At 51.1% G+C, this 25,454-nt stretch overlaps 2 protein-coding genes across 2 annotated transcripts; both read left to right on the forward strand.

Moving 5' to 3' along the window:
* Positions 1-1,620: 1,620 nt before the first annotated feature.
* Positions 1,621-14,412, forward strand: EMWEY_00035100 (AMP-dependent synthetase and ligase, related; the record flags this gene model as incomplete). The annotated part of the gene is made up of 13 exons (XM_013482016.1): positions 1,621-1,758; positions 1,872-2,113; positions 2,261-2,455; positions 2,615-2,782; positions 3,462-3,987; positions 4,253-4,444; positions 4,713-4,776; positions 5,000-5,497; positions 6,142-6,865; positions 7,207-7,426; positions 7,780-7,991; positions 8,245-10,868; positions 11,294-14,412. The coding sequence occupies 13 exons, from the start codon at positions 1,621-1,623 to the stop codon at positions 14,410-14,412; spliced, it is 8,922 nt and encodes a 2,973-aa protein (XP_013337470.1).
* A 2,357-nt stretch (positions 14,413-16,769) lies between these two features.
* Positions 16,770-24,680, forward strand: EMWEY_00035110 (DNA replication licensing factor, putative; the record flags this gene model as incomplete). The annotated part of the gene is made up of 17 exons (XM_013482017.1): positions 16,770-17,045; positions 17,426-17,695; positions 18,161-18,192; positions 18,286-18,485; positions 18,668-18,769; positions 19,109-19,275; positions 19,479-19,574; positions 19,888-20,336; positions 20,975-21,097; positions 21,400-21,681; positions 21,880-22,123; positions 22,486-22,645; positions 23,251-23,398; positions 23,703-23,790; positions 24,097-24,171; positions 24,447-24,547; positions 24,650-24,680. 17 exons carry the CDS (start codon positions 16,770-16,772, stop codon positions 24,678-24,680), a joined length of 2,844 nt encoding a protein of 947 aa, XP_013337471.1.
* Positions 24,681-25,454: the final 774 nt, after the last annotated feature.

Consider the following 25,454-nt stretch of genomic DNA (forward strand, 5'->3'; position numbering starts at 1 on the left):
TATATATATATATATATATATATCCCCATGATATGCCTTTACAATTGTATAATATAAAGTGTTCATTTCCTTTATATATATTGCATGCATCTTACACATCACTATATATAATATATATAATGCATATAATAATATATATAATACTGTATAATATAAATGTAATGTATAATGGTACATATATTTTAGTAATATACATTGTATGCGTATGTATGATGTATATTACGTATTGTGTATATTATGTATAATATACATAATATGCATAATATTATAAATATTATATATTGTATATATTACCCGACATATAATATAAACTGCCCGTCACACAAGCAGGCCCAGCATCTGCTGCATGAATGCGTGCAGCGACTGCATGCATATGCAGCAACAACAGCAGCAGCAGCTGCTGCTGCTGCAACGTTTTGGGGTTGTGCAGGGCCCGAGGAAACCCAAGTGAACTACAGTCAAGAACTAGCAGCAAATTAGTATGCAGCAGGAACAGAAGCAACAGCACCAGTAGTAGCATTGTGTGGGATGCATTGGCATTAGCAGCTTTTGTTGCTAGATTGGAACATCATCTAGTAACGACACCATTTGTTTTTGTATAGCTGAAGCAGCAGCAGCAACCGCAGCACCACGATGACCTGCTGCCGCAACGGAGCCCACACGTATCAGTAAGTTAGTAGTAGGCTTACGAAGAGCAGCAGCAGTGGCACCAGTAGCTGCTTCTGGTGGTATTGCAGTGCTGCAAGTTCAGTGCACACTGCTGATGGTTGAGCAGAGCATGTTTCTCAGTGGCTACTTGTGGTTTGCCCGTGGGCTTCCAATGGCTCATGACATTGAAGCCCTAGAAGAGCTAAATTCTAGAAACAAGAAACCCTGGAAACACTAAGAACTAGAGGCAGGCATGGCGGCTCTTTGCAGGTGTAGCACATGGTTCTATGCTGCAGCAGGACATTCGGGTGAACCCTAGGCTTTCTGGCACTAAACCCTCGACTAAGCCATAATTCCGTTAAATAAACTATCGGGTTCCTCAGTGTCTGCATGTTGACTCTAAAATGCAGAAATGTAATCCCTCGCGTGTTTAAGGGTATCCTAGCCACCAAACAGCAAACCGGCAATAAAACCAAGTATAAATCGAAATAATTATTGGCTTTTTCTTATTGTTTTTAATAACAAGTCAACTTAATTGTTCAACAATTATTGCAGCAGCCGACAAGCAAATGATGCCTCTGTAACGCCCGGCAGTGACCAGGCGAACCATCGGGTAAGGGTTTAGGGTTTACTATTTAGGGTTTAGCGTCTGGGTTCACCCTTTTGTTGAAATAATGAAATAAATATAAAAGGACTTTAGTATGAATATTTATGGTCTCTAAATATCATAAGAGGAGCAGCAAAGCCCTAAGAAAACAGGTAACAACCCTTGCTGAGAGCTGCAGTATGAGTCTATCTACTACTGCTTTTCCTTGCTCCTTCTCTTTATTCATTCTTCAATTAATTCACTAAAATACTAGCTGAAAGGATATTTCATTGCAAGCATTCCCCTAACACTTAAAAACCAGGCTATTCAGCCCTCCGGCGAGTTTAGCTTTTAGGCTTTAGAGTTTACTGTTTAGGGTTTCGGAAATGGAGGAAGGCGACGAGTGCGTAGCAGCAGCAGCAAAACTCTTTGCTGCTTATGGGGGGTCCCCGTGGAAGCAGCAGCTGCAGCGGTGGGCAGAAACCTCCCCAGAAGAAATAGCAGTGAGGATCCTTAACGACCAGGTTAGCCGTAAGGGCTTAGGGCTTGGGGTCTACGACTTAAAATTTAGCATTGATACTTTATGGTTTATTGTTTTTAGTTAAGGGTTTAGGGTTTGATTGGGGTGTAAGCGCAGAATGAGAAGACGGAAATGGACTGGGAGGTAAAAAAGCCGCTTGCCAGCTGTTGCAGCACTGTTGCTGTTTGGTCTGCTGCTGCTGCTGCTGCTGGGTCTGGGATGTATGGTGAGGTGCAGGCTGAGGTTGCGGAGCAGCGGACATTTTCTGCCTTGAGGGATGAAGCAGCAGCAGCAGCAGCAGTGCTGCTGCGAATGCTGCAGCAAAGGCAGCAGCAGCCCGAGGAGACAGCTGTAATTCTGTATGTTTGATATTTCTGCTCCCGGTGCTGCTGCCGATGCTGTTGTAGGTGCTGCTGTTGCTGTCGTTCCATTTTCCTGTGTCTCATCCTCTGCGGCGGTTGCTGCTGCTGCTACTGTTGTTGCTGCTGCTGTTGTTGCTGCTGCAGAAGCATTTCGCATGAATTGACATTTCTATCAATGTTTTTCGGCTGTCTCCTCGCCGGAGTTCCTGCTGTCCCCTTCCCTTCTCCGCGCTGCTCCCCGGCTGTTTTGCTGCAGCAGCACCAGCTGCAGCAGCAGCTACAACAGCTGTTGCAGCAAGCTCCTTCACCATGGATTGTCCTTAGCGACGACCCAAACATGTACGCTAAGCCCTAAGCCCTAAGCCATACACCCTAAAATCTAAATGTTTAACAAAATGGCCAGCTACGGTACCTTTGGTGGCATTTACTGCTGCAGTAGCTGCTGTTGCTGCTGCAGTAGCTGCTGCTTCTGTCGTTGCTCCTGCTGCTCCATTACAGGCAGTCTGCTGCTCGCTCCGCAAGAGATGGGATAGAAGCACTTGACATATCTGAAGCTTTTCAGCAGCAGCTACAACAGCAGCAGCAGCAGCGGCAGCAGCGGCAGCAGCAGCAGCAGGAGCAACAGCACCAGAGCACCAGCAGCAGCAGCATTGCTTTGTTTCAGCTGTCATCGGGGTCTACAGGCCTCCCTAAGACCTGCGCAATATCTCACGGGGCCCTTCTGTGGTCGTTACACCTCAACGTGCGACTGGGGCATTGGCCTTTAAGCAGCAGCAGCAGCAGCAGCAGCTGTGTTGCGGATGCCAGCTGCAAGTGCTGCTGCATCTCCTGTAGTGTCCCATCTCCGCTTTATGTACACCTCATGCAAGAACATCATCATCAGCAGCAGCAAAGGAAGCAAAAAAGAACACAAACACTCAGCTGGCTACCACTCTACCACGATATGGGGTCAGACCTGCTGCTGCGGCTGCTGCTGCTACTTCATGTGTATACCTTCCTGCTGCAGCCTCTACTGCGATATGTTTGGCCATTGCTCTTGCCTACTAATATGCTTTCTCTCTCTTTTCCTCCCTTGCTTTCTCTCACCTCTCTGTAAATAAATAGATTTTAGTATTTCTGTAAAAATATAAGTAAATTTATACTAATTAATTAAACTTTTATAATTTTAATAGAATACACGAATAAAATATATTTTTATTTAAGTAATATATTTAATTAAGTTAAATAATAATATAAGATGCCATATTGATTAATTATTTATTAATCAATGTACCATCATATTTTATTTAGTAAAATATATTATTTAGAGAACGGCATTACATATCTTTCTGTGTTTTCCCCTCAGTCTTATTGGGTTTGCCTTAACTTCTCTTTTCTTTGGTCTTTCTTTCTCTTTTCTTCCTACTTCTTCTTTCCTAAGAAATCCCCTTTCTTGGTATACTTCTCTTTCTCTGCTTTCTCCGCATATTACGGGGTCCCCCCCATTTGCTCTTCGTCTTATTAATAACCTAAAAGGTAAAGCAATACCCCAACAAACGGTTCCCCCCCACCTGGTGGACTCTCCAAGGGCCCCTACAGGGGACCCTCTAGAAAACGGTTCCCCAGGAGGTCTGCACAACGGGGCCCCCCATGAGGGCGCACAGGGGGTCCCGTCGACGGGGGAAGACCAAGCGGGGGCTTGTTGTACAGGAAAAGGGTACAGAAAAGAAGAATTCTTGCGATGCCCCAAGGGAGGTCTTTGTGAAGAAGAAGGAAAAGACTGGGGGGAGTTAGGGGGGCCCCAAGAGGGGCCCCTTAACCTTCACGCGCTTCATACGTTTATCTGCGGGGCGGAAAAGATACACCCTCAAACATTTTCTCTTGCGCATCAGGTATACCATAAACAATAAACCCGAAACCCTATAAACTTCATCTCCTCCCTCCGGTTCTGCTGCTACTTTTTTCTTTGCTGCTGCACCTGTTGTTGGCACAGCAGCAACAACACACAGGAGCATATTCCCTTAACACTTGCACTTGCCCATTGTCCTTAGGTGTCTTGTGCTGGTACTTTTACTGCTGCTTGTGGGACTGCTTGTGCTGCTGCTTGTGCTGATGTTGCTTGTGCTTGTGGTACTTGGGCTGCTTGTGCCGCTGCAGGCCTTCAGTGGCTCTGGCCTGAGGCCTGAAGCTCTCGTTGCTGCCTATGGCTTAGCAGAACATTGCCTCGCCGTTACTGACCGCCGCCGCCTCAACAGCAGCAGCAGCCGCAGGAGCACCCTTGAATCGGGTTGCTGCTGCCGTCCTGCGGAGCCTCTGCTCCTTACGTTTGACGCAGCAGAGCTTGAGAAGGTGAGGAGACCAAAGAAATTACATGGGTTCAACCTGTGGAGCCTCCATGTGGCCCTCCTTGAGACCCCTTTTTTAACCCTGATTCTGTCGTTCGAGCGTCCCCTCTATCTACACTGTACAAGCAGCCTATTGGGGTTTTCGTGTAGGAAGATGTTTATAGGTATCTCCTAGGCAGCTGTATTCATTTGTATAGGCAACTACTTGCAAAACATGGGATGTATAGGCAGCTTTTTTCTTTCTTTAGGGTTGCGCTGTATGCATTGGAAAGGGAGAAAAACAAACGAAAAGTGTGGAAATCGTCAGCTGCGGCCCTCCCAACTATGGAGTCTACAGTAAGCAGCAGCAGCAGCACAGCAGCAGTAAGAGCAGCAGCAGCAGCAGCAATAGAGGCAGCTACCGCTGCTGCTGCAGAACCAGAAAAAAATAGAGGCGCATGACAAGATCCCCTCCCTGATTTTCTACCAACGTCGTTCCTTCTGCATCTAATATTGCCTCTGCCTTCCCCTGCTGCTGCTGCTGTTGCTGCTGCTACTGCTGCTGCTGCTACTGCTGCAGTTGCTGTCGTAGATCCTAAAGATGGGCATCCGTTGGCTGAAGGCAAAGTAGGGGAGGTATGCATTTCTTCTCCTGCGCTGATGAGTTACTACTTAAGCGAAATAGACACACAAAACAGCTTCTTATGCCTGCCAGTCGCGGCCGCAACAGGAACAGCAGCAACAGCAGCAGCCACAGCAGAAACAGGGAAGAGACGCTTCCTTAGAACGGGAGACTTGGGGTTTATGTGGCGAGGAGAGCTGTTGGTGCAAGGCAGACTTAAGGAGACACTTAAAGTTAGAGGAAGATCCCTCTGCCCCCAAGTTGTGGAATCCGTTGCTGCTGCTGCAGCAGTAGCAGCAGCAGATGCTGCTGCAGCAGTAGCAGCAGCAGATACTGCTTCAGCAGTAGCAACCACAACAGGAATGCCGTGGATAAGGACGCATGCATGCGCTGCCTTTCCCTTAGAAACCGACGAAGGAGAAGCAGTGGGGCTGGCGATCGAGGTTATGCCTGAAGGTGAATTATTCTTTTGTCTCGTTTTCTTTGTCTCCTGCTGCTATCCTTTGGCCTTTCATTCCTCTTCTTTTATTTTTTTGCCTTTCTCTCATTTACATTTGTTTTCTTCTCTCTTTTCTCTCATGCTCTTGTGTCTGTTCTGTATTTTGTTTTATCGCCTCCCCGGTCTCTTCTCGTTTTCTGTTTCTCTGCTTTGTGTGCAGTTTCATTTCTTGTGTCTCCTCCTTCTGTCTCCTCCTTCTGTATCTTTCTTCCGCCTCTTTCTCCTTTATCTTTCTTCTGTCTATTCCTTTGTTTGTTTATTCCTGTTTCACAACGTTTATTCTTGCCTCTGTGCGTCTCTGCTGCTGCGTTCTTCCTTCATCTCTCTATTTGCTATATCGCCCTATTCAGAGCTGTAGCAGCAACGGCAGCAGCACAGGAGTAGCAGTAGTACAACCGCAGTAAAAGCACAACACTAACAGCAGAAAGTATATTTATTGTTGCTGCTATACTTCTGCTACGGTTACTGTACTACTACTACTGTTTTTATATGTCTCCTGCTGCTGCTGTACTGCCCCTGCTGCTGCTGTTCCCCTCCTCCTGCGGTTGTACGACCACTGATCTGCTCCTCCTGCGGTTGTACGGCCACTGCTCTGCTGCAGCTGCTTCTTGGGGAGATAGCATCTGCCGCCACGCTGCTGCTGCAGTGCTGCGAGAATGCGGCGTTGCACTGCACCAGCTGTGGCTGCTGCGACCCCACACCCTCAAGAAAACCACAAGCGGGAAGGTGCAGCGAGCAGCAACCAGGGACTTTCTACTGCATGTGCAGCAACAGCAGAAACAGAAGCAGCAGCAGGAGGGCAGTAGAGAGAACAATGCTTGCATCTTATTTCGCCTGGACGCAACTGTACTTGCTGCTGCTTCGCTTGCTACTTCCGGTGATGCTGCATCAGCAAGCGAAGCTGCAGCAGCAACAGCAGCAACAGAAACCCCGAGTGTGCGTGCGTGGCTGCTGCAAGAGCTGCAGCAGCTAGTGTTCAAGAGTATTGGTACCTTTCCCCACCCAGACGCCTCGTTACATGCATTGGGTGTTGACTCGCTTGCTGTTGCTTCTCTGTATGCAGCAGCAAAAGAGCAGCTGCAGGTGCCGCTGCAGGTACACGATCTGTTGCAGGCAGAGACGCTCAGCTCTCTAGCCGATATGCTGCTGCAGCAGCACGAGCACTTACTTACTGCTGCTGCTGCTGCAGCTGCAGCTGCCGGTGGCGATCGTCGGCAACCAACTGAGCAGCCAGGGACTGACAGCGGCAGCAGCCGCAGCCGCGGCACGTTCATGGCCTTCGCCGTTCCAGCAATGAGATATCGGCATGCCGCACGCACGAATAGGTCACGCCAAAGAGCTGGTGCACGCTTTCTGCCGTGGACGCCCAACCAGCAGCAGCAGCAGCAGCCCGTCTTGGGCATTACAGGCGCTGCCTGCCGTCTGCCTGGGGGCTGCAGCAATCTGCAGCAACTGTGGCAGCATCTCCTTGCAGGATATTCCTTTGTTGGCAACTATCCTTCCAACAGGCACTCACACCCTAAACCCCAAACCCTAAACCTTAAACCCAATCAATATTGTCATCTGTAATCCCTTAAGCCTTCCCCATACACCTAGCCTCTGCATTGCTTGTTCGTGCTGCTGTCTTGCTGCTCCTGCTGCTCTGCTGCTGCTGGTGCTCACCCAGGTGTCTCCCTGGCTTCGCTAAGCTGCTGGGCCCTCCTCCAGAGAGCACGCACCGTCGCCCTTTCCAGCAGCATCAACAACACAACAAACAGCAGCAGCAGCATCTAAAGCAGACGCAGCAGCAAGGGGAACCATTTTGGGGCCCTGCTTGGCTTCAGGGAGCCTACTTAGAAGACATCGCTTCTTTCGACAACGCCTTCTTCGGAATATGCGCTGCAGAGGTTCCGTCCTAATCCATAAACCCTGAACCCTAAAACCTAAAACCTAAAGCCCAAATCCTAGAAGATACACCCTAAACCCTTTAAACTTAACCGTAATCTTTAGACCGCAGAAACTAAGCCCTTGAATTGTAACCTCAAAACTCTAGACCGAAACCCTTTAACTATAAACCATAAACCACAAACCCTAAGGAGCGGATGGATGTTTTTATATGTGTATTGTTCTCTCTAGGAGAAAGAATGCAGCTGCCATGCTGCGCCTCTGTCTAACATCTGGTGCACCAGCAAGACAGGGCATGCGTCTTCTGTTTGTGCCTCTCCGGCTGTTGTTGTTGCTGCTGCTGTTGCTGCTGCAGGCAGCGTGTATGGACCCGCAGCAGCGGCTGCTGCTGGAGACAACTTACGAGGCAATTGAGATGGCCGGCCTTTGTCCAAAGAGGCACCTGCCGGGGCAACAGCAGCGGAAACAACAGCAGAAACAGTGGCACGGGGTGCAGCAGCTGCAAAGCGGAGTTGATGAAGTAGGGGAAGACACTGCGGTGTTCATCGGATGCAGTTCAGTGGACTGGTAGGCTAGCAGAAACAGCAGTGCTTGAACAGCATCAGATACTAACAGCAGCAGCAGCAATAATACTTCTTCGCATCAACAGCTGTGCACGGAGTTCGCAGGCGTAGGGTCTAGGGTTTAGAGTTTAGCGGTTTCGAAGCGAGGGCTAAATTCTGACGACTAACCCTAAACACATATGGTTTAGAGCTAATGGTTTAATGTGTAGGGTTTAGGGATTAGGGTTTGGGAGGTAGTGCTTAGGGTTTGTATGCAGGCGCAGTTTGTTAGACGTTGATTCTGGTGGTTCATTTTCTTTGCCGAGTTCTTCCTCGAGCATTCTTAGCTGTCGTTTGTCTCGCGAGTTTTCGTTTACCGGGCCTTCCTTAGTTGTTGATGCTGCTTGCGCCTCGGGGCTTGCTGCGCTGCACCTTGCACGCGAGCACCTTCTCAGCAGCACTACCCCCAGCACCAGCAGCAGTAGCAGCAGAAGCAGCAGGTGGGCAGTTGTGGGGGCGACCAACCTTATATTGGATGCTGCAGCAGCAAAGGCTTTTGCTGCTGCTGGGCTCTTGTCTCCTACAGGCCGCTGTCGCTCATTCGATGCTCAGGCAGACGGCTGTGTTAGAGGGGAGGCAGTTGTTGTGTTGCTGCTAGAGCGATTTCTTCCGAACAGCAGCAGCAGCAACAGGGATGATCGTGTGCTATGCTATTTGAGGGGGAGTTCCCTGCAGCAGTCAGCTCGAACTCGTAGTATAACCGCCCCCAGCTGCCTGTCGCAACAGCAGCTGCTGCAGCAGACGCTGAGTGCTTCTTCTGTTGCTGCAGAAGATATATGCATGCTTGAGGCGCATGCAACTGGTACACTCTTGGGGGACGCTGTAGAAGCAGCAGCAATTGCTGCTGTGTTTGCTGCTGAGAAGCCCCTGCAACAATGCCCTAACTGCCTGCCCCTCCAGCGGCAGCGACAGGAGCAGCAGCTGCTGCAGCAGCACAGCGTCATGTGGAAAACTGCACAGCTTGTAGCAGCATCAACTGCAGCACGTCGAGAATCAGCAGGCAACTGCAAGCCGTCCAACGAGGACTGGGAGGATGTGGTTGTCACAACACAGCAAACCAGCAGCAACAGCAGCTCAAGCAGCAGCTGCTGCAGGTGTTGCTGCCGTCGTCTGGTGTTGGGGTGTATGAAGCCTGCGTGGGGCCACAGCGAAGCAGCAAGTGGGCTGTTGAGTCTGCTGCGTTTGCTGCTGTCGCTGCAGCACTACCAGGCTACTCCCAACTTGCTGCTTCAGCGGCTGCAGCCGGAGTTGCAACGCATGTGGGACCGCAGCAGAATCCTGCTTCCTTCTAAATGCTTTCCCTTAAACCCCAAAGAGTGGTTTGTAAGAGCTGAAAAGAAAAATAAACCCCGAGGCCTGCTTGCTGTTGCCGCTGCTCTCGGCTTTGGGGGAAGCATGGCGTATGCAGTCATCGAACGAAATAGCTGCCGCAGCAGCCGCAATTTGGTGCAGCAGCAGCAAAACACACATATCGTTTGGAGACACACAAAATTCCCCCTTTCACCTGGCCTCCGACAGCAACAGCAGCAGCCGCTGCAGCAGCAGCATGCGTTACAGCAGCTCCTCCAGCCTTCACTCACTCAACATTTCTGGGCGCTCCCAGAAGAATCCCCACCGACACCCGCACCCGCAGCAGCTGCAACAGCAGCGACCGCAACAACGGCAGCAGTGGGGAGTCAACCGCCTCTGCTGCTTATCTGCAGAGAAGAAGACGAGAAGAAATGGTTACAGTCGTGTGCTGCAGCAACTGTATGTGTCGCTGGTGTGGGGCCCCACATCACAGAGGAAGACTTAATCCTTATTCTAAAGCAGCAGGGGCAACAGCAACAGCAGCAACAACAACAACAAACGCAACCGAGGAAACAGATGGGATGGGGATGCGTCGTGCTGGGAGCCTTTGCTTCTCCACCGACAGAAGCGTCGCAACAGCAGCAGCAAACGGATTCACTTCAGAGTGTCCTCCATGGCTATTGGTTGCTGCTGATGTTGCTACACGCCTTAGAGACTATGGGGGACCAGCACCACCAGCTTCCCCCTCTTTTGATGCTGCTTCAACTTCCGAAAAAAAGCAGCAGCGACAGCTGCACTGGCAGCACCTCCTCCTGCAGCAGCAGTTGCTGCAGGAGCACAAGCACAACGTGCTGCTGTGAGGCAGCCCATTTGGCCTCAGGGGGTCTGCTGCAGCTGCTGGTGGAGACAGCAGCGCACTTCAGCCACACCAGCAGGCGATGCATTACCATATCTGTAGCCATCTATGAGCAGCCGCAGCAGCAGCCAGCTGAACACCTACTAGGCGAACTGTATTCTGCTGCAGCAGCATCTGGATGGCCCCGTTGTTTCCGAGTTGCTGCGAAGGCGGAAGCCCCACAACCAGCATCAGCAACAACTGTAACAAAAGCAGGAGGGCCAGAGGCAGCAGCAGCAGCAGTAACAGCAGCAGCAGCAGTAACAGCAACAGCAGCACCAACAGCAGCACCTGCACCAGCTGCAAAAATCCAGGTTGAGGTTCAGCGGCAGCAGCGTCTACCTTCTTTGCCCCCGCGAGCCCCGGCGCTGCACCACAGGCGGGAGGGTTTCACGCATTTGTTTGCCTTGGAAGATGGTTCTCAGCAGCTGCTGCAGCAGGTGCAGCATGCGCAGCAGCAGCAACATCTGCTGCAGCAGCTAGAAGCAGAAAAGAAGCTGCAGCAAGTATACAGAGAAAGTGGATTTAAGATGCTGCAGCAAATAAGAAAGCTTCCTTTTTCTTTTTCTCATTCTTTTATCTGCGTTCGTGTTGTCGCTGCTGCGCTCCAGCCACAAGATACATTTGAACTGATGCAACAACCACAGGGAGAGACGCGTGAGCTGCTGCTGCTGATGCTGTTGTTGTCGTTGCTGTTGGTGTCGCCTCCACAGCAACTGTTTCTGCTCCTGCTGGTGCTGTTGGTTGCAAACCTGCTGCTCCTCATGTTTCTGCTCTTGCATCGGCCACTGTTACCACGCATGCTGCTGCAACTGCTGCTTCTCCTTCACTGCACCTTCTCATGCGACTCATGCTGCCGAGGGTGTTATTGTGGATGGCGCTACCCTCAAGCCGCATGCTGCTCCTGTTGCTTCTGTTGCTGCTGCTACTGTTTCTGCTCCTGCTACTTTGGAGCTGCGCGCGCTTCTGGTGTCCACGTTCATAGGGCTGCTGTTGCTGGTGCTGCTGCTGGTGCTGCTGCTGCGGGTGCTGCTTCTGGTGCAACTTTGGGGCACAGCACGTTGTGCCTTATGCTGCTGCAGGCTCCCTAGGGTTGCGGTTGGCTGGTGTTGTCTGCTGCCCCCCCTCCTTCTTACAATCAGCTCTGCAGCAGGTGCAGCAGCAGCCGCAGCAGGAGGAGGAGGGGTCGGAGGACAAGCAGCAGCAGCAGCAGCAGCAGGCGTTTCCAGTGGGTGCAGCAGTTTGCGGGTTAGCGGTGGGGTGTATAGGCAGCTACGTCTTAACCTCCCCATCTTTGCTGGCTACCATACACCCGCAGTTTTCCTTTGAGGGCGCATGCACGTTGCAGCTAGATATGGTGCTGCTGCAGCAGGTGCTGCAACAGCTTGATGTAGAAGGAATCAAGGTGTCTCCGCAGCTCAGGGTGTACATCCATGGAGCAGCAGCAGGCGCAGGACTGCTCCTGGCACAGTACTGCGTGGCTAGGGGTGCTACTGTTGCTGCTGCCTGCCGTTCGCTGCAGCAGCAGCAGCTCCTACAGCAAGTTGGGGTACACGAACCGCACGTATTGCCTCATCCCACCCAGCAGCAGGAGCAGCAAAACAACAACCAGCACCATCACCACCGCCACCACCACCGCCACCACTACTACCACCAACAACTCTACCATGAGCCACAGCAGCAACTGCCGCCGCCGCAGCAGCAACACCAGCAGGTGCTTCTACAGCAAGACGTAGATATTTTGGTGTACACGCAGCCAGTGGGCCCAGATGAACTCCCGCTTCAACAGCTTTCTCTCGGGGGGCACCTAATACAGCTTGGCTTTGAGGAGGTGCTGCTGCAGCAGCAGCTGCAGCAGCAGCGCCCCGATGCTCACTGCGCCTCCATATCCCTTTTGTCTCTCTGTAAGGAACAGGAAAAGCACGACAGACAAATGGAAGCAGGTGCAGCAGCAGACGACCCAGCAGCAGCAGCAGGCCGTAGCCTTTCAGACTGGTGTCGGAGGGCTGGGGAGCTGCTGCAGGAGGACTGGGCCCCACAAGCACCTGCTGCGCTGCTGCGGGTGTCGCAGCAGGATGCAGCAACCGCAGCCGCAGTAGCGGCAGAGGCATATGAGCTTCTAGCAGACCAAGGACGCGTTGGGGATATTGTACTATCTCTGGACAACTTGCCCCGCAGTCTTGCTGCTGGTGTTGCTGCACCGTCTGCCGGTGTACCCGCTGCAGCTGCAGCTGTATCTGCTGCACCCCAGGTGGCTCTGCAGCAGCTGGAGCGGGGGCAGCACGGGCACGCACATCAGAGCCATCTGCACCAGAAAGTGCAACAGGATGAGCAGCACCAGACTCAGCTGATGCAACCGCAGGAACATCCGGAGGAGCGGCAGAAAAGAGAGCAGCAACTGCAGCAGCAGCAGCCGGGGGAGCTGCCCAACTGGGCACTGTCTTCTGCTGCTGCCCTGCGGAGTTGGGAAGCTGAGGGTGCATGCACCGTACTGGTTGTAGACCCAGCAGCAGTGAGCAGCAGCAACAGCAGCAGCATTGCTGTGTCTGCCTGCCGCTGGCTGTTGGGGGAAGGTGTTTCTCATGTGGTGCTGCTGACTCCTTTGTTGCAGCTTCCGGCAGAGCTGATGACAACGGAAGGGGCTGCGTTGCTGCTGCAGCACGACGAGCAGCAGCAGCAACACCACCCCCAGTCGCAGTGGAAGCGACGGGGTATCCTTCCCATTCACTGCAGCTGCGCCTCGGGTGCAGCCATTGCTGCAGCATTGGACGAGGCGCTGCTGCAGCCACTGCTGCCTCCTGTGCATGCTGCAGTTTTCCTTGTTGACGAGGAAGACTGCGAGCAGCCCAGCAACAGCAGCAGGTCGTATTATCTCGAGCGGGCAAGGCATGCAAAAAATCTGTTCCAGCAGCTGCAGATACACCCCTTTGGCAGCAGCCTCCGTTGTTGGCTGTCTCTAAGCTACAGGCGAGGCCCCTCAGCAGCACCTCCAGCAGCAGCAGCAGCAGCTGCTGCTGCTGGAGGTGCTGCTGTTTGGGGTACGCAACTAAGACACGCCGGCTCTGCTGCAGAGGAAAGCGCAGAGAAGACACTTGATGAGCTGCGCACATCGGCAGGAGCAGCAACAGCAACTCCCGGCGAGGCAGCAGCGACAGCAACAGGTTTAGACAAAACAACGCCTCTCCTACCAAACCCCAAGAGCACAGCAGCAGCAGCAGGAGCAAGTGCAACAACAACAGCCGCAGAAGTTGGGGAAGCCAATCACATTTGCTGCCGGCAGTTGCTTGAACAGCTGCCGCTGCCTGTATGCCGTGCTGCTCTGCATTCTGCTCTTGGTGCAGTTGCTGCTGCTGCTGCTGCGAAGGGCCTCATAGCTCGTGAGGTGTATGTGCACCCAGCAGGGGAGCCTTGCTGCAGCAGCAACGAGACACTGCTAACCTCAAATCCTTTACACGTAGACAACTACTGCTGCGGTCTCGAGACGTTGACACCCCTCGACTGCGTTAACAGTAGCAGAAACAGCAAAATCAACAGCAGCAGCAACAGCAGCAGTGTGACGATGGAAAGCCTGGTGATTTCTGTCTTGTCGAATGCGTTGTTGCGGCCTCCGCTGCTGCAGCCGCAGCAGCAACTGTTGCATGAGTCGCAACAGCAAGAGCGCGTGCATGTGCAGCACCGGCTGCCACCTGCAGCAGCAGAAGATCTGTCGCTGCTGCTGCCTTTCGAGAAGCAGAGGAGGCAGAGGCGGTTAGGTACTGAGGAAGACATTGAATCAATTAGATGTCGGGTGTATGTACTCTGTCAGCAGCACCTGCCTCCCGGTGTGCAGCTGCTGCAGCATCAGCCGCTGCAGTACCTTGGCCTCGACAGCATCAGCAGCAGAAGACTCTACTTCGCCATGTGCTGCTGCTTTGCGTTGCAGCAGCAGCAGCAACAGCTGCTGCTAGAAGAATTCATTGGAGGTGAAGCCTCGGCGCAGTCGTTAACAATCAAGATTGCTGGGCTGCTCACTGCTGCTAAGGAAGCATCAGCATCAGCAGCAGTGAGCAACAAAGCAAGCAGCAGGTGCAGCAGCAGATGCAGCAGCAGAGCCAGCAGCAGATACAGCAGCAGGATGAGCGTCGCGTCAGAACACTTCAGCAGGAGCAACAGCAACAGCATCCCTGCTACTGCCTCACTGCAGCAGCAGCAGTGGATCTAGCTGCAACACGCGTGCTGCAAACGCAAGCTGCATTTGCCGGTGTTGCTGCTGCTGCAGCATCCGCCGCTGGAACCCTCATGCTCTGTGGGACAGTCAGCGACATGGCAACAGCAGCTGCAACAACAGACTTTACTCCTGAAGTGCAGTGTTACGCACAACAATCTTCAAAAAAAAATTTCTTTTATAGTAGTAGCAGCAGCACGCGCTGCTGCTGAAGCAACAGAAGCAGCACCACTACAGTTAACTGTTCCTGCAATGCAGTGCCTCACAGGAGGCACGAGGTGATGCAGCAAAACGTATACTGCAGCACAAAGCCTCTTTTACCTTCTCCTGCTGGTGCTGCTGCTGCGCCTCGTGTTGATGCAGCAGCAGCTGGTACTCTTGGTGCTGTTGTTACTTCCGTGGTACCTATATTGTCGCTGCTGTTGGTTTGTCATACCAGCAACAACAGCGTAGCTGTTGTTGCTGTTTTTATTACTGTAGTCGTCACTGCTGCGGCTGCTGCTGCTAATTCCGAGCCCCCGGGCGTTTCTTTCTGCTCCAGTACTTCCACCAGAGGGGCCCATCGTAGACTTTGACAGGTTTTCCCTCTTTGCTGCGTTTAGCAGCAAGTTTTGCTCTAAAAGCAGCAGTAACACTTGCTGCTGCAACCGCATCCTCTTCCTGTTGCAGTGCAGCAGCCACCGCCGCACGAGTGCTGCTGAAGCCAGCAGCAAACGCCTCCCATGCGGCGTTCTCCGATGTTTGGCAGTCGCCTGCAGGCTGCTGTTTGGGGATTTCCTGGGTACCGTCAGCAGCAGTAGCAGCAGGAGACGCAGCAGTGGCAGCAGCAGGACCAGCGGCAGAACTAGGTCCAGCAGAGGTGCGATGAGGCTTTACTGCTGCTGCGCAGAAGCAGCGCGAAAACCGCGTACACTCCAACCATTCAGGGAGGAATGGGAGGGGGCGGAGACCAAACATCAGCAAAACCCCAAATCCCAAACCGTAAGCCCACTGAGCGCTTAAGGCAGACTGGGAAGGACCAAGCGGCCAAAACACGCATGCAGCAGCACAGGAAGCAGCAGGAGCATCGGCTGCTGCTGCTTCTCCCTCAGCAGGTCGCTTGTATACGGAAGAGGGACACACGGAAGGCCACAGTGGGTGTGCACTACGGTTTAGGCCCAATGGTTTGGAATGAACGTAAAAGGCTCGTCGTGAGGGTTTTGGGCTCGTCGTAAGGGATTAGGTTTAAGGTAGAGGGCTCCCGCAGGAAAGCAGCAGCAGCAAACAAAACAGTTGCAAAGTAACAGTTCGGGGCTTTTGCTACGGTTTACGCAGAATCCCCATCTGTTTCAATGCCTCAAAACGGAAAAGATAAGTAAGAAATAAAGGTTTTTGGTCTACGCTTTGAACCATCAGGGTCTATGGATGAGGGTTTACGGTTCGGGGCTGAGAGGTTTGCTGCTGGAGCTGCTGCTGCTACAGGCTCTCTTATACAACCATGTACAACCATAGCAAATCTATCTCGACGTGTTGTCTGTCTACATGAAATTATAGATAATAAAATAAAGGCTCTGATAAGAAAGCACTTCCTTTAGGATTTTGCCTATGGGGTTTAAAACATAGTGCATAGGTTTCGGTTGAGGCAGTAGAAGATGGTAATCGTCCGTGAGGGTATAGGTTTAGGGTTTAACTGCATGAGGTTGTATGTCTCTAATTTGAAATCCCTGCCTTCTCTATATATAAACTCAATATACACATTCATAAGGGTTTATAATCCCCGATTTCACGTTTGGATCTGGAGGTTTGGGGCTTAGGTTGATGGTTTAAGGTTTAATGTGTAGTAGTGTTTAGGGTTTGGTGGTGGCTGCTCCACCCCGCTCCAACCCCACCCGCTTCCCGCGGGTGTTTGTCATTGTTCTTCTGCTACCCTTGCAACAAAGTTAATTCCTTCTTCTTCTGGTGTTTTTCTTTTCTTAAGGGTTGGGGGTTTAGGGTTTCGCGTGCAGCAGCATAGATTCCTGCTGGAGCAACGGCAGCAGCAGCAGCAGCAGCTGCAGCAGCAGCGGCGCAGCAGCAGCACGTCGGTGTCTCCTTCCCTTCACATCTGAAGGTAGACGTTTGATTTATTTCTTTGTTGTTACAACAGCGGCAGCAACAGCAATAGCATCAACAGCAGCAACAGCCCTCCGCCCACAGTCGACCACCAGAGGCAAGGGCAGCAGCAGCTGCAGCACCAGCCAACAGAGACACCGGCAGGCTCAGCATCCGCACTAGATCCTTATTGCATCTTCAGAAACAGCACCAGCTGCTGCAGTGACGGCATAACTGACCATATCCGCAATAGGAGCCGCAGCAGCAGCTGGAGGGGGAAGAAAATGGCAAGTTATATTGACGATGAGATTGATGGCTCCCTTGGGGGAGGCCAGACGGAGGGGAATATGATGGGGGCAACCTCCATAGACATGACTCAGGCAGCACCGAGGCGAGCAGCAGCAGCAGCAGCAGCAACGGGAACAGCAACAGAAGCGGAAATTGATTGGAAGGGAGAAGCACTAATGGAGCAGCAAATGGGTCACGAGAGCAACAGAGAAAAAACAGCAACTGTTAGAGCATTAACAGAGGCATTTCAACAAACATTAGCAGCAATACCCGTAAGCTGCCTCTTGATGCTGCTGCACCTGGTGCTGCTGTTGCACATGCTGTTGCTGTTGCTGCGACTGTATGTGTTGCTGCTGTTGTTACACATGCTGCTTTTACTGATACATGTGATGCTGCTGCTGCATATGGTGACACAGCTTCAGCGGCGCATGCTTCTGTTGCTGCTGCTGTTATTGTTGCTGCTGCGGGTACGGATGTTGCTGCTGCCGCGCCTGCTGTTGAGGCATCAATCTCTTTGCGTAATGGAACAGCCGTGCTCTGCGTTTGTCATCACATCAGCAGCAGCTGCTGGTGTTGCTATAGCTGCTGCTGTTGAGTGTTGATAGTTTCTGCGGCTGTTGCTGCTGTGTGTGTGTATGTGTTGTGCGTGCAGGGTTTATCACAACAGCTCGATTTGCTGCAACAGAATGCAGCAGCAATTTGTTTGGGGATGCCTGCAGGCGGGAAGAGTATAATTGGTGGCAGCAGCGGCAGGAGCAGCAACAACAGCACCTTGCAGCAGCGTTTAATATTGTCTATATCGGATATTATCTCCGTCTCCTCTTTTTCATTCTATTCACATCCTTTAATTAAACAGCCATGTGCTGCTTTGCCAGCCCTTGAAAATGCTGTTGCTGAGGAATGGAAAAACAGAGGCGCGCTGGTCAGTATACTCATCATGTTGCTGCTGTTGCTGTCGATGCTATTTCTGCTGATAGTGCTCTTTCTAGCGAAGGGGCGGTGGCTGGTAATACTGCTGCTCCTGCTGTTGCTGTTGCTCCTTTTGCTGCTGCTTTTCAGCACTCTGCAGCATCTGTTCAGGCTTTCTGCAATGGCGTGCTTACACATTCGACCTGTCCGTGTCTATCCGATATTTAATTTCTTTCTCTGCCTGCTGATTTCTTTGTTCCTCTCTTTTGTGCAATAAAGAAACAGAAACAGGCAGTTGCTCTAGAAACAGAAACAGGCAGTTACTTTATTGGTTTCTCTCTTTGTGTCTTTCTTTGTTTCTTTCTGTGTTTGCTTTTTTCTTGTTTCTTGTTCTGTTAATCCCTCTATTTATTTTATGTTTGTTTGTTTGCATATATGTGTTTCTTGGATGCATGTGTGTGTGGCTGTATGTGTACAGGGCCCAGCTCCGCGTGTGGGTGTAGGGGGGTGGTTAGGTGTTTGTCATTTAACCCCTCGAGGATTACGCAGCACACATTTAAATAAACTAGTGGCTTTAGAGGGTGTTGTGAATCGTTGTGCAAGTCCGCATCCGCGCATTCACCGAGCGGTGTATATTACAGAAGACGCCCTGCAGCACCAGCAGCAGCTGCTGCTCCTACAGCAGCAGCAAAACTCCACAGCACCACCCATTGAAGTAGAACGCGAAATACACCTCCGCAGCTTCTATGATGTCAGCGACCTCGACAAAGATATTCGAGATGCCCAACCTCCGCCCCAAAAAGGTCGGACACATCGGTTTAGGGTTTGGGGAGTAAAGTTTAGTGGCCTGGGGAACAGCTACCCTACGCACCGGCACGCGATGCAATGTTGCCAGGCGCGCACTTTTTCTCATCACGTTTTACGGTTTTGTGTCAAATACACAGGGTTTAGTGTTCACCGTTTGGGTTTTGGGGTTTATGCGCAGACCCTGAGGGCCGGAAGGTAAACCGTCAAGAGCTCGGTTATTGCCAATATCAAAATCATCAAAAGTTTTTTGTCCAAGAAGCCCCAGAAACAGCGCCCACAGGTATTTTGCTCCTCACGGTGCTGCCGTTGTTGTTGTTGCTGTTGTCTATGTTGTTTCCGTTGTTCCTTGTCGCTATTCCCTGCTGCTGTTGATGTCTGTGCTGTTGTCGTTCTTGTTGCTGCTGGTGTTGCTCCCTCTGCTCGGCGCCGCAGCAGCAGCAGCAACAGCTGCTACTGGTGTGGTTGCCACTGCTGCAGTTTGCTGGTTCCGCGTGTTTGGCTTTTCGTTTCTGCGCATTCGTGCTGCGACAGCACGCATCTACGGTGTTTGTTGATTTAATATATTGTGGTTGTTTAGGGTTTAAGGTTTAAGCTTTGTATTAGTTGATTTCCTATTCAGGACAGCTGCCTCGATGGGTAGAGGTGTTAGCAGCAGCAGACTTGTCTGAAAATGTTAAATGTGGCGACAGAGTTCGCGTCTTCGGCGTCTACAGGCCAAGAGCAGGTCCTGCTAATAACCAGACAAGTGGCTACGTTAGGCCACTTCTCATAGCCAACAACATAGAGGTCTGTTGCCTGCTGCTGCTGCTGCAGATGTTACTCTCTTGCTGCTCATGATGCTGGTGCTGATGATGTTCGTGCGCGGTGCTGCGACGGCGCCTTCGATCCGCTTGCTGCCGCTAGTGGCTGCTGTGCTGCTGCTACGAGCTGCATAGCTCCCTCCTCCGCGGCAATGTTGACATCTGCTGCTGTTGTTGCTGCTGCTGCAGGTGCTGAATGCAGCCGCTAGGGCATCGATGCTGCAGTCTTTGCCGGCGGACCTCATGAACATAAAGGCCTTCGCCAGCCGGAGAGACTTGTTCGAGGTTAATATCTAACCCCTGCCGCTGCAGTTGCTTATGGCCCCGTTGCTGTTGTTTCTTGCTGTCGTTTCTGTTGTTGCTGTTCTTGCTGTATTAGTTGTTCTGTTTGCTGCTAGTCTTGCTGCTGTCCGAGCTTGCCGGTGCGGTTGTTACTGTTCTCGCTTCTGGTATTGCTGGTGGCCTTGCTGTTGTTGCTGCTTCTGCTGTTGTTGCTGTTTCTGCTTTCTTCTTGCGTTTGTTTCTTTCGTTTGTTGTACAAGTTCTTTCTCTCCCCTTCTCAGGCATTGAGTGACGATTGCAGTTGCTGCTGCCGCAGGTGATGTCTCGCTCTATTGCTCCAGCAGTCTGCGGACACGACGTAGTGAAGCGAGGATTGCTGCTGCAGCTGTGCGGCGGCAGCAGCCTGGGCAGCAGCAGCAGCTCGCAGCACCGGGTTCGCGGAGACATTCACGTGCTGTTGCTTGGCGACCCATCTGCCGGCAAGTCGCAGCTGCTGCGCTTTGTTCTGCGGCTGCTGCCTGGCGCAGTGAGCACTACGGGGCGCGGCAGCAGCGGTGTGGGGTTGACAGCAGCAGTTGTATCAGATGCAGATACAGCAGAACGAAGAGTAGAAGCAGGAGCAATGGTTATGGGAGACAGAAGCATCGTCTGTATAGATGAATTCGATAAGATGCATGCGGGCGATAGAGCGGCAATCCACGAAGTCATGGAGCAGCAAACTGTCAGTGTAGCCAAAGCTGGTATTCATACAACTCTTAATGCAAGGTTCGTTCTTTCTTGCTTTTCTTCTTTTCTTCATTTGTGTTTTCGCCTTTTCTTTGTCACTGCCTGTTTTTATTCGCTTGTTTTTGCTCCCTCTGTTTGTCCTTTTTCTGCTTATGCCTGCGTATCGTTCATGCTGTCGTCTGCGTTTCTTATTTTCTCATTCGCTTGCTTCTTGTGTGTTTCTCCTTACTGTTTATGTGTTTTCTTATTGATTGATCGGTCTGCTAGTTTTATGATTATTATTTTTTTATCTCATTATTATTGCTGTCGGAGGGTTATAAAGGTCTTCTCGTCGTGGTGTCTTTCGCAAGTGTGTATATTGTGCGGCTCTCTTTCTTTAGTGTTTCCTTTTTTTTCTGTTGTGTTTCTTTGCTGCTTGTCTGCACCTTGTGTCTTTTCCATTTTCCTCCTTTGCGTTTTGTTTCCTTTTTGTCTTTTTCTTGATTTTATCTATTTACTTCGTTTGTCTCTGTTCTCTTCTTTTGTCTCATTCTTCTCACTCCTTCTACTCCACCGATTTCTCCTTCCTCTTCGTTTCTCCTTTTCGTTCAACGTTGTATATATATCCTTTCTTGATCCCTCCGACCTCTCAAATTCCGTTTCGTTCGGCTTTTGTGCTCCTTTGTTTTCTTCGTTAGGTGTTCCGTGCTGGCAGCCGCAAACCCTCTCTATGGTTGTTGGAGCCCTGACCTCCCATTTGCGTCTCAAATCGCTTTTGAGGACTCCCTTCTCAGCAGATTTGACCTCATCTTTATACTCAGGTGTGTATCCGCCTGCTGCTGATGCTATGCGGGTGCTGCTGCTTCTGTTGCTCTTGTTGTTGCTGTTGTTGCTGCTGTTCTGCTGTTGGTTCTGCTGTTGTTGCTATTCTCACGTTCCTGGGGTGGTTGTAGGTGAGTCTCCTGCTGCGTCCTTACGGGTCGCTGCGGTAGCTTTTGCTGGAGCCGGCTTCGTTTTTTAGCTGCTGTCTTCTGTTGCACACTGGCTCTCTCGTGGAGTGTGCAACTTACTACGCGCTTCGAATTTAGGGTTTAGGGTCAAGGATTTAGCGTTTGGAGTTCAGGGATGCAGCTTCATGTGAAGAAGATGAGCGTTTGGCGGAGGCAGTGCTGCGAAATGTCTCCGAGAAGGCAAAGCCCGCAGCAACCGCAACAACAGCAACAGCAGCAGCATCAGGAGCCGCGGGAGAGAGACGCATCCAAGGAGACTGCTTCATACAGCCCCAGAGCGACATGCACAAGCCTACACATGCAGCAGGAGCAGCAGATCTGCAGCAGCAGGAAGATGCGGAACCCACAAAAGCCTTCTATCACAGGAATGAAATGCTCTATTACGACAAACAAGGGTAAGCAAACAGTAGCAGGAGCTGCTGGTGCTTCTGCTGCAGCAACGAAACAATGCACCATATTGCAGGAGCGGTTGTAAAGGGGTTACCCTTCGTGGTTTGTACAGTTAAGCATTTCTGCAGCATGAGGGAACACCCGCGTTGGACCCTCAGGTTGTTTAGTGTTTAGTGTTTAGTGTTTAGGGGTTTGCTTTGTAGGCGGGAACACGAGTGTTTGACGCATGAGTTTTTGCATAAGTACATCGAGTTGGTACGCTGCGGCGGCTTGGCCGCTGTTGAGGACGGGGATCTGTTACAGCAGCAGCAGCAGCAGCAGCAGGGCCCCCGCCTCTCGGAGTCTGCTGCTGCAGCACTTGCGGATTTCTATACCACCATTAGGCAGCGGGCGCTGCAGCAAAGAGAAGAAGGATCAACAGCAAGCAATCTCCTCCAGCCAGTCACTGTACGTACACTCGAAGCCTCCGTCCGTCTCGCTGCCGCGCATGCAAAACTCCGACTCAGAAGATGGATTACAACAGTACGATGCTGCTGCATGCTGCTGCCAGTGCTAGAGGAATCACTCATGCCGGAGTTGCTCCGTTTATCGTGGTGCTGCTGTGGATGCTGCTCCTGCTGTTATCGGGCTTCTGTTGCTGGTGCTGCTTTGTCACTGCTGCTGCTGTTGCCGCTGATGTTTGGGGGTGTTGCAGCCGGTGTCTTGTAAGATGTTTGCTGATGCATGTGCATGCTTTTGTTGTTGCGGCTGTTACCGGTGGCGTCACTACTACTTTGGGTGCTGCTGTATCCCTTCTGCTACTGCTTCAGGAAGACGTCAACGTCGCTCAGCAGTTGCTGCTACATACTTTATTTGGTGAAGACACAGTTGATGATGAGGGGGAGGCAGACACGGAGACGGAATCAGAGGAGGAGGAGGAAGAAGATACGACTGCAAGAAGAAGAAAGCCAAGAAAACAAACAACAGACAGTCAGCACAAACGGTAAATACAGCGAAATGCAACAGTTTTTGAATCTCATACACAATTTTCGCTAAAGACTACGCATGCATGCAGTCTGTTTTTGTTTCTATTTTTCTTGTTGTCCTATTATGACTATCGGGTCGCTGCTGTTTTACTCCAGTGTTTCTTTGACTTCAGGGGTGCTTTGATTGTCCTTGTATTTAGCACCTCCCTGCACAGGTCCATGCATGCATTTTGCCCCCCACATATATTTCAATTTACGGTTTACAGCGGAATAAAGGCCTGTGCAAACAACTACGCAAAAAGCGTTTAATAATAAGTGCTGGCAAACTACGGGGAAATTAGATACCCAAGAAGAATCATTGCGGTAGACAGTGCAGCAGAGATCACCATAAACATACCAACATTGCATGCATCGCAGGAGCTAACAACCAACACCACGCTGTGTGTTGCTTTGCTGCAGACCGAGAAGGGGGAAGGGTCCCGCCAATGAAGGTAACAACCCGCTGCTGCTGCTACTGCTACTAGTGCTACTGCTGTTGTTGTTATTGTCCTTTCCTCTTTGACTGCCTGCCACTTTCTGGTGTAAGGCATTTCGGCTGTTGATTTTCAGAAGAGGAGATGGCGCTGGAGATGGAGAGCCTGGAGATAGGAGAAAAGAAGAAAAGGGGGACCAAGAGAGGTGCAGCGGCAGCAGCCGCGTCAGCAGAAGCTGGCGACCGTAACGAAGCGTTGCAGTCCCTCAACGCCCAAGGCCTCAGGTGTGCCGAACAGTCACCCAGACGGGTACTTAGCTAGCGGGGTTACTAGCGCGAGGGCTAGTAGCTCCCAGTCTACACGGGTTTCACCGTATTTGCCGCCACCAGTATTTCGCTCGATGTGCTGCTGCTGCTGCTACTCCTACGCATCGGTTGCTGCCGTTGTGTCTGCTTTTTGCGGTGCTGCTGCGGTCTGTTGTGCTGCTGAATTCATGGCGCTGCTGTGTTTAGCGAGGGTTGCTGTTGCTGCTGCACCTGTGTGCGTTAATTCTGCTGCTGCTCCTTCTGCTGCTATGCTTTGCTAAAGTTCTGATATTTTGCAGAGTTTAATTCTCCACTGCATAAAACAGCTCGACCAAGGGAGCGGCGTCAGTGAAGCAGCTCTTCTTGAGGCGGTGCGTTTTCTCTGTTCTGTTTCTTTATTTGGCTGCATTTACTCCTTTGTTTGTCTTTACTTGCCGGTTTAGCAACACGGCGTAACTTTGTTTGTCTCTTTTTCACATGACACTTATTAGGTTTGCTGTAGAAAGGGGAACAGTGTGCTGTTGGTTTGCTTCATTTCCTGTGTGTTTGCACGCTTGGTTTTTGTCTGCTTCTCTGTTTGTCTGTCTGTGCTGCAAGTACGTCCCTCCGTGTTGTTTTCTTTATGTGTGTTTGTTTGTGCCTCTCTTTGCCTGCTTGTCTGTTTATTTGCTTGTTAGCTTTTTGTGGATTTTGTTGTTCTCTGTCTGTACTTCTTGATTTGTGAACTTATTTTTAATATCTTCGTTAACCTGGTTCGTTATCCGTTTTGTAACTTCGTTTGCTGGCGGCGCTTGTTGCAAATTGCGTTTTAACTGTAGTTCTCTCTATGTTTTGTTGCACTGGTTGAATATAATACGTTTCGCCTGATTGCATGCGGAGCGCATTTCTTGCTTATTGTTCCCTATTGTTGTTGTATTTTGCTGCTGTTAATAATTTGTTGTACGGTGCGGTTATGTAGAATTCAACTGCATTCGCCGAATGTTACAATGAACTGCCCCCTAATTTATTGTTGTATTGCCCTACACAGGTTTCTGCCCGCGCGCTCTCTCGTGGGTTACTGCAACCGACGGCTGAAGAATTTCAAAAAACTCTCCACGAACTTAACTCGAAAGATTCTGCACCCATACTGTAAGGGTTTACGGTCTAGCAGGGTGTAGCAGGGCCCCCACGAAGTTGAAGGGCGCAACTTTTATTGAGTGTTTACAGCTTAGGGTTTGTGTATGTTTTCAGGGTGCACGATGGCCTCGTATATGAGTGCTGATGGTGTAGCGCACAGGCACTACAATGGGGCTTTCGTATGATCTCTAGTAGCTCACTAACCGTAAAGAGATGGAGTCTTAGGGTAGTAGGATTACCCCGCCAGCTACCACTACGGCAGTGCAGCGCAATACCTAGTCACTACTTGGGTAGAGATCTAATTGGATAGGAAATAGAATTATTACTATCTAGGAGTATTATGTCTATAAACAAGGCTTTCGTGGATAGCGGTTATAGGTCGGGCTCCTGACCGTGTCGCCACCGTTGATATCCCGCCTCAGTCATCCGATAGGTTGGGCGCTGGCACCCAGCCATGACCGAGGTTAATCCAGAACAGTTCTATTATTCTGGGAACTTCCCTTGTTTGTAATAGAGATTTGAACATGATTTGGAATTTTAAGTATTGACCTCTGGGAAATTCGGTAGTTAGAGGATGCAGTTAGGAAGCCAGACGCTGTGAGACGATACGTCGGCACAGCTTGGAACGCCTGCGCACTACAGATGGCGCCTGCCCAACATTCCCCTACACACCAAACAGCTAGCTAGCTGCCGCGCTAGCTAGCACCACAACTGCCCAAGTGTGAACATGTGGCCTTATGGCATTGGGCTAGCGGAAAAGGCGACACACTGCCCCTTCTTACACCAGACGCAGTCGCTGCATTCGTGTCTGAAGCCTCCACAAATCAGGCGAATCCTCTTTGGCACACTAAACTTCACGGGCAGTGCTCACGACTTCACAATGTGGTCCACTCCATAACATTTGCGTATACTACGACAG

Source organism: Eimeria maxima, genomic scaffold, assembly GCF_000499605.1.
Source record: "Eimeria maxima Weybridge genomic scaffold, Emw_scaff490, whole genome shotgun sequence".
In the NCBI taxonomy this organism is placed as follows: domain Eukaryota; phylum Apicomplexa; class Conoidasida; order Eucoccidiorida; family Eimeriidae; genus Eimeria; species Eimeria maxima.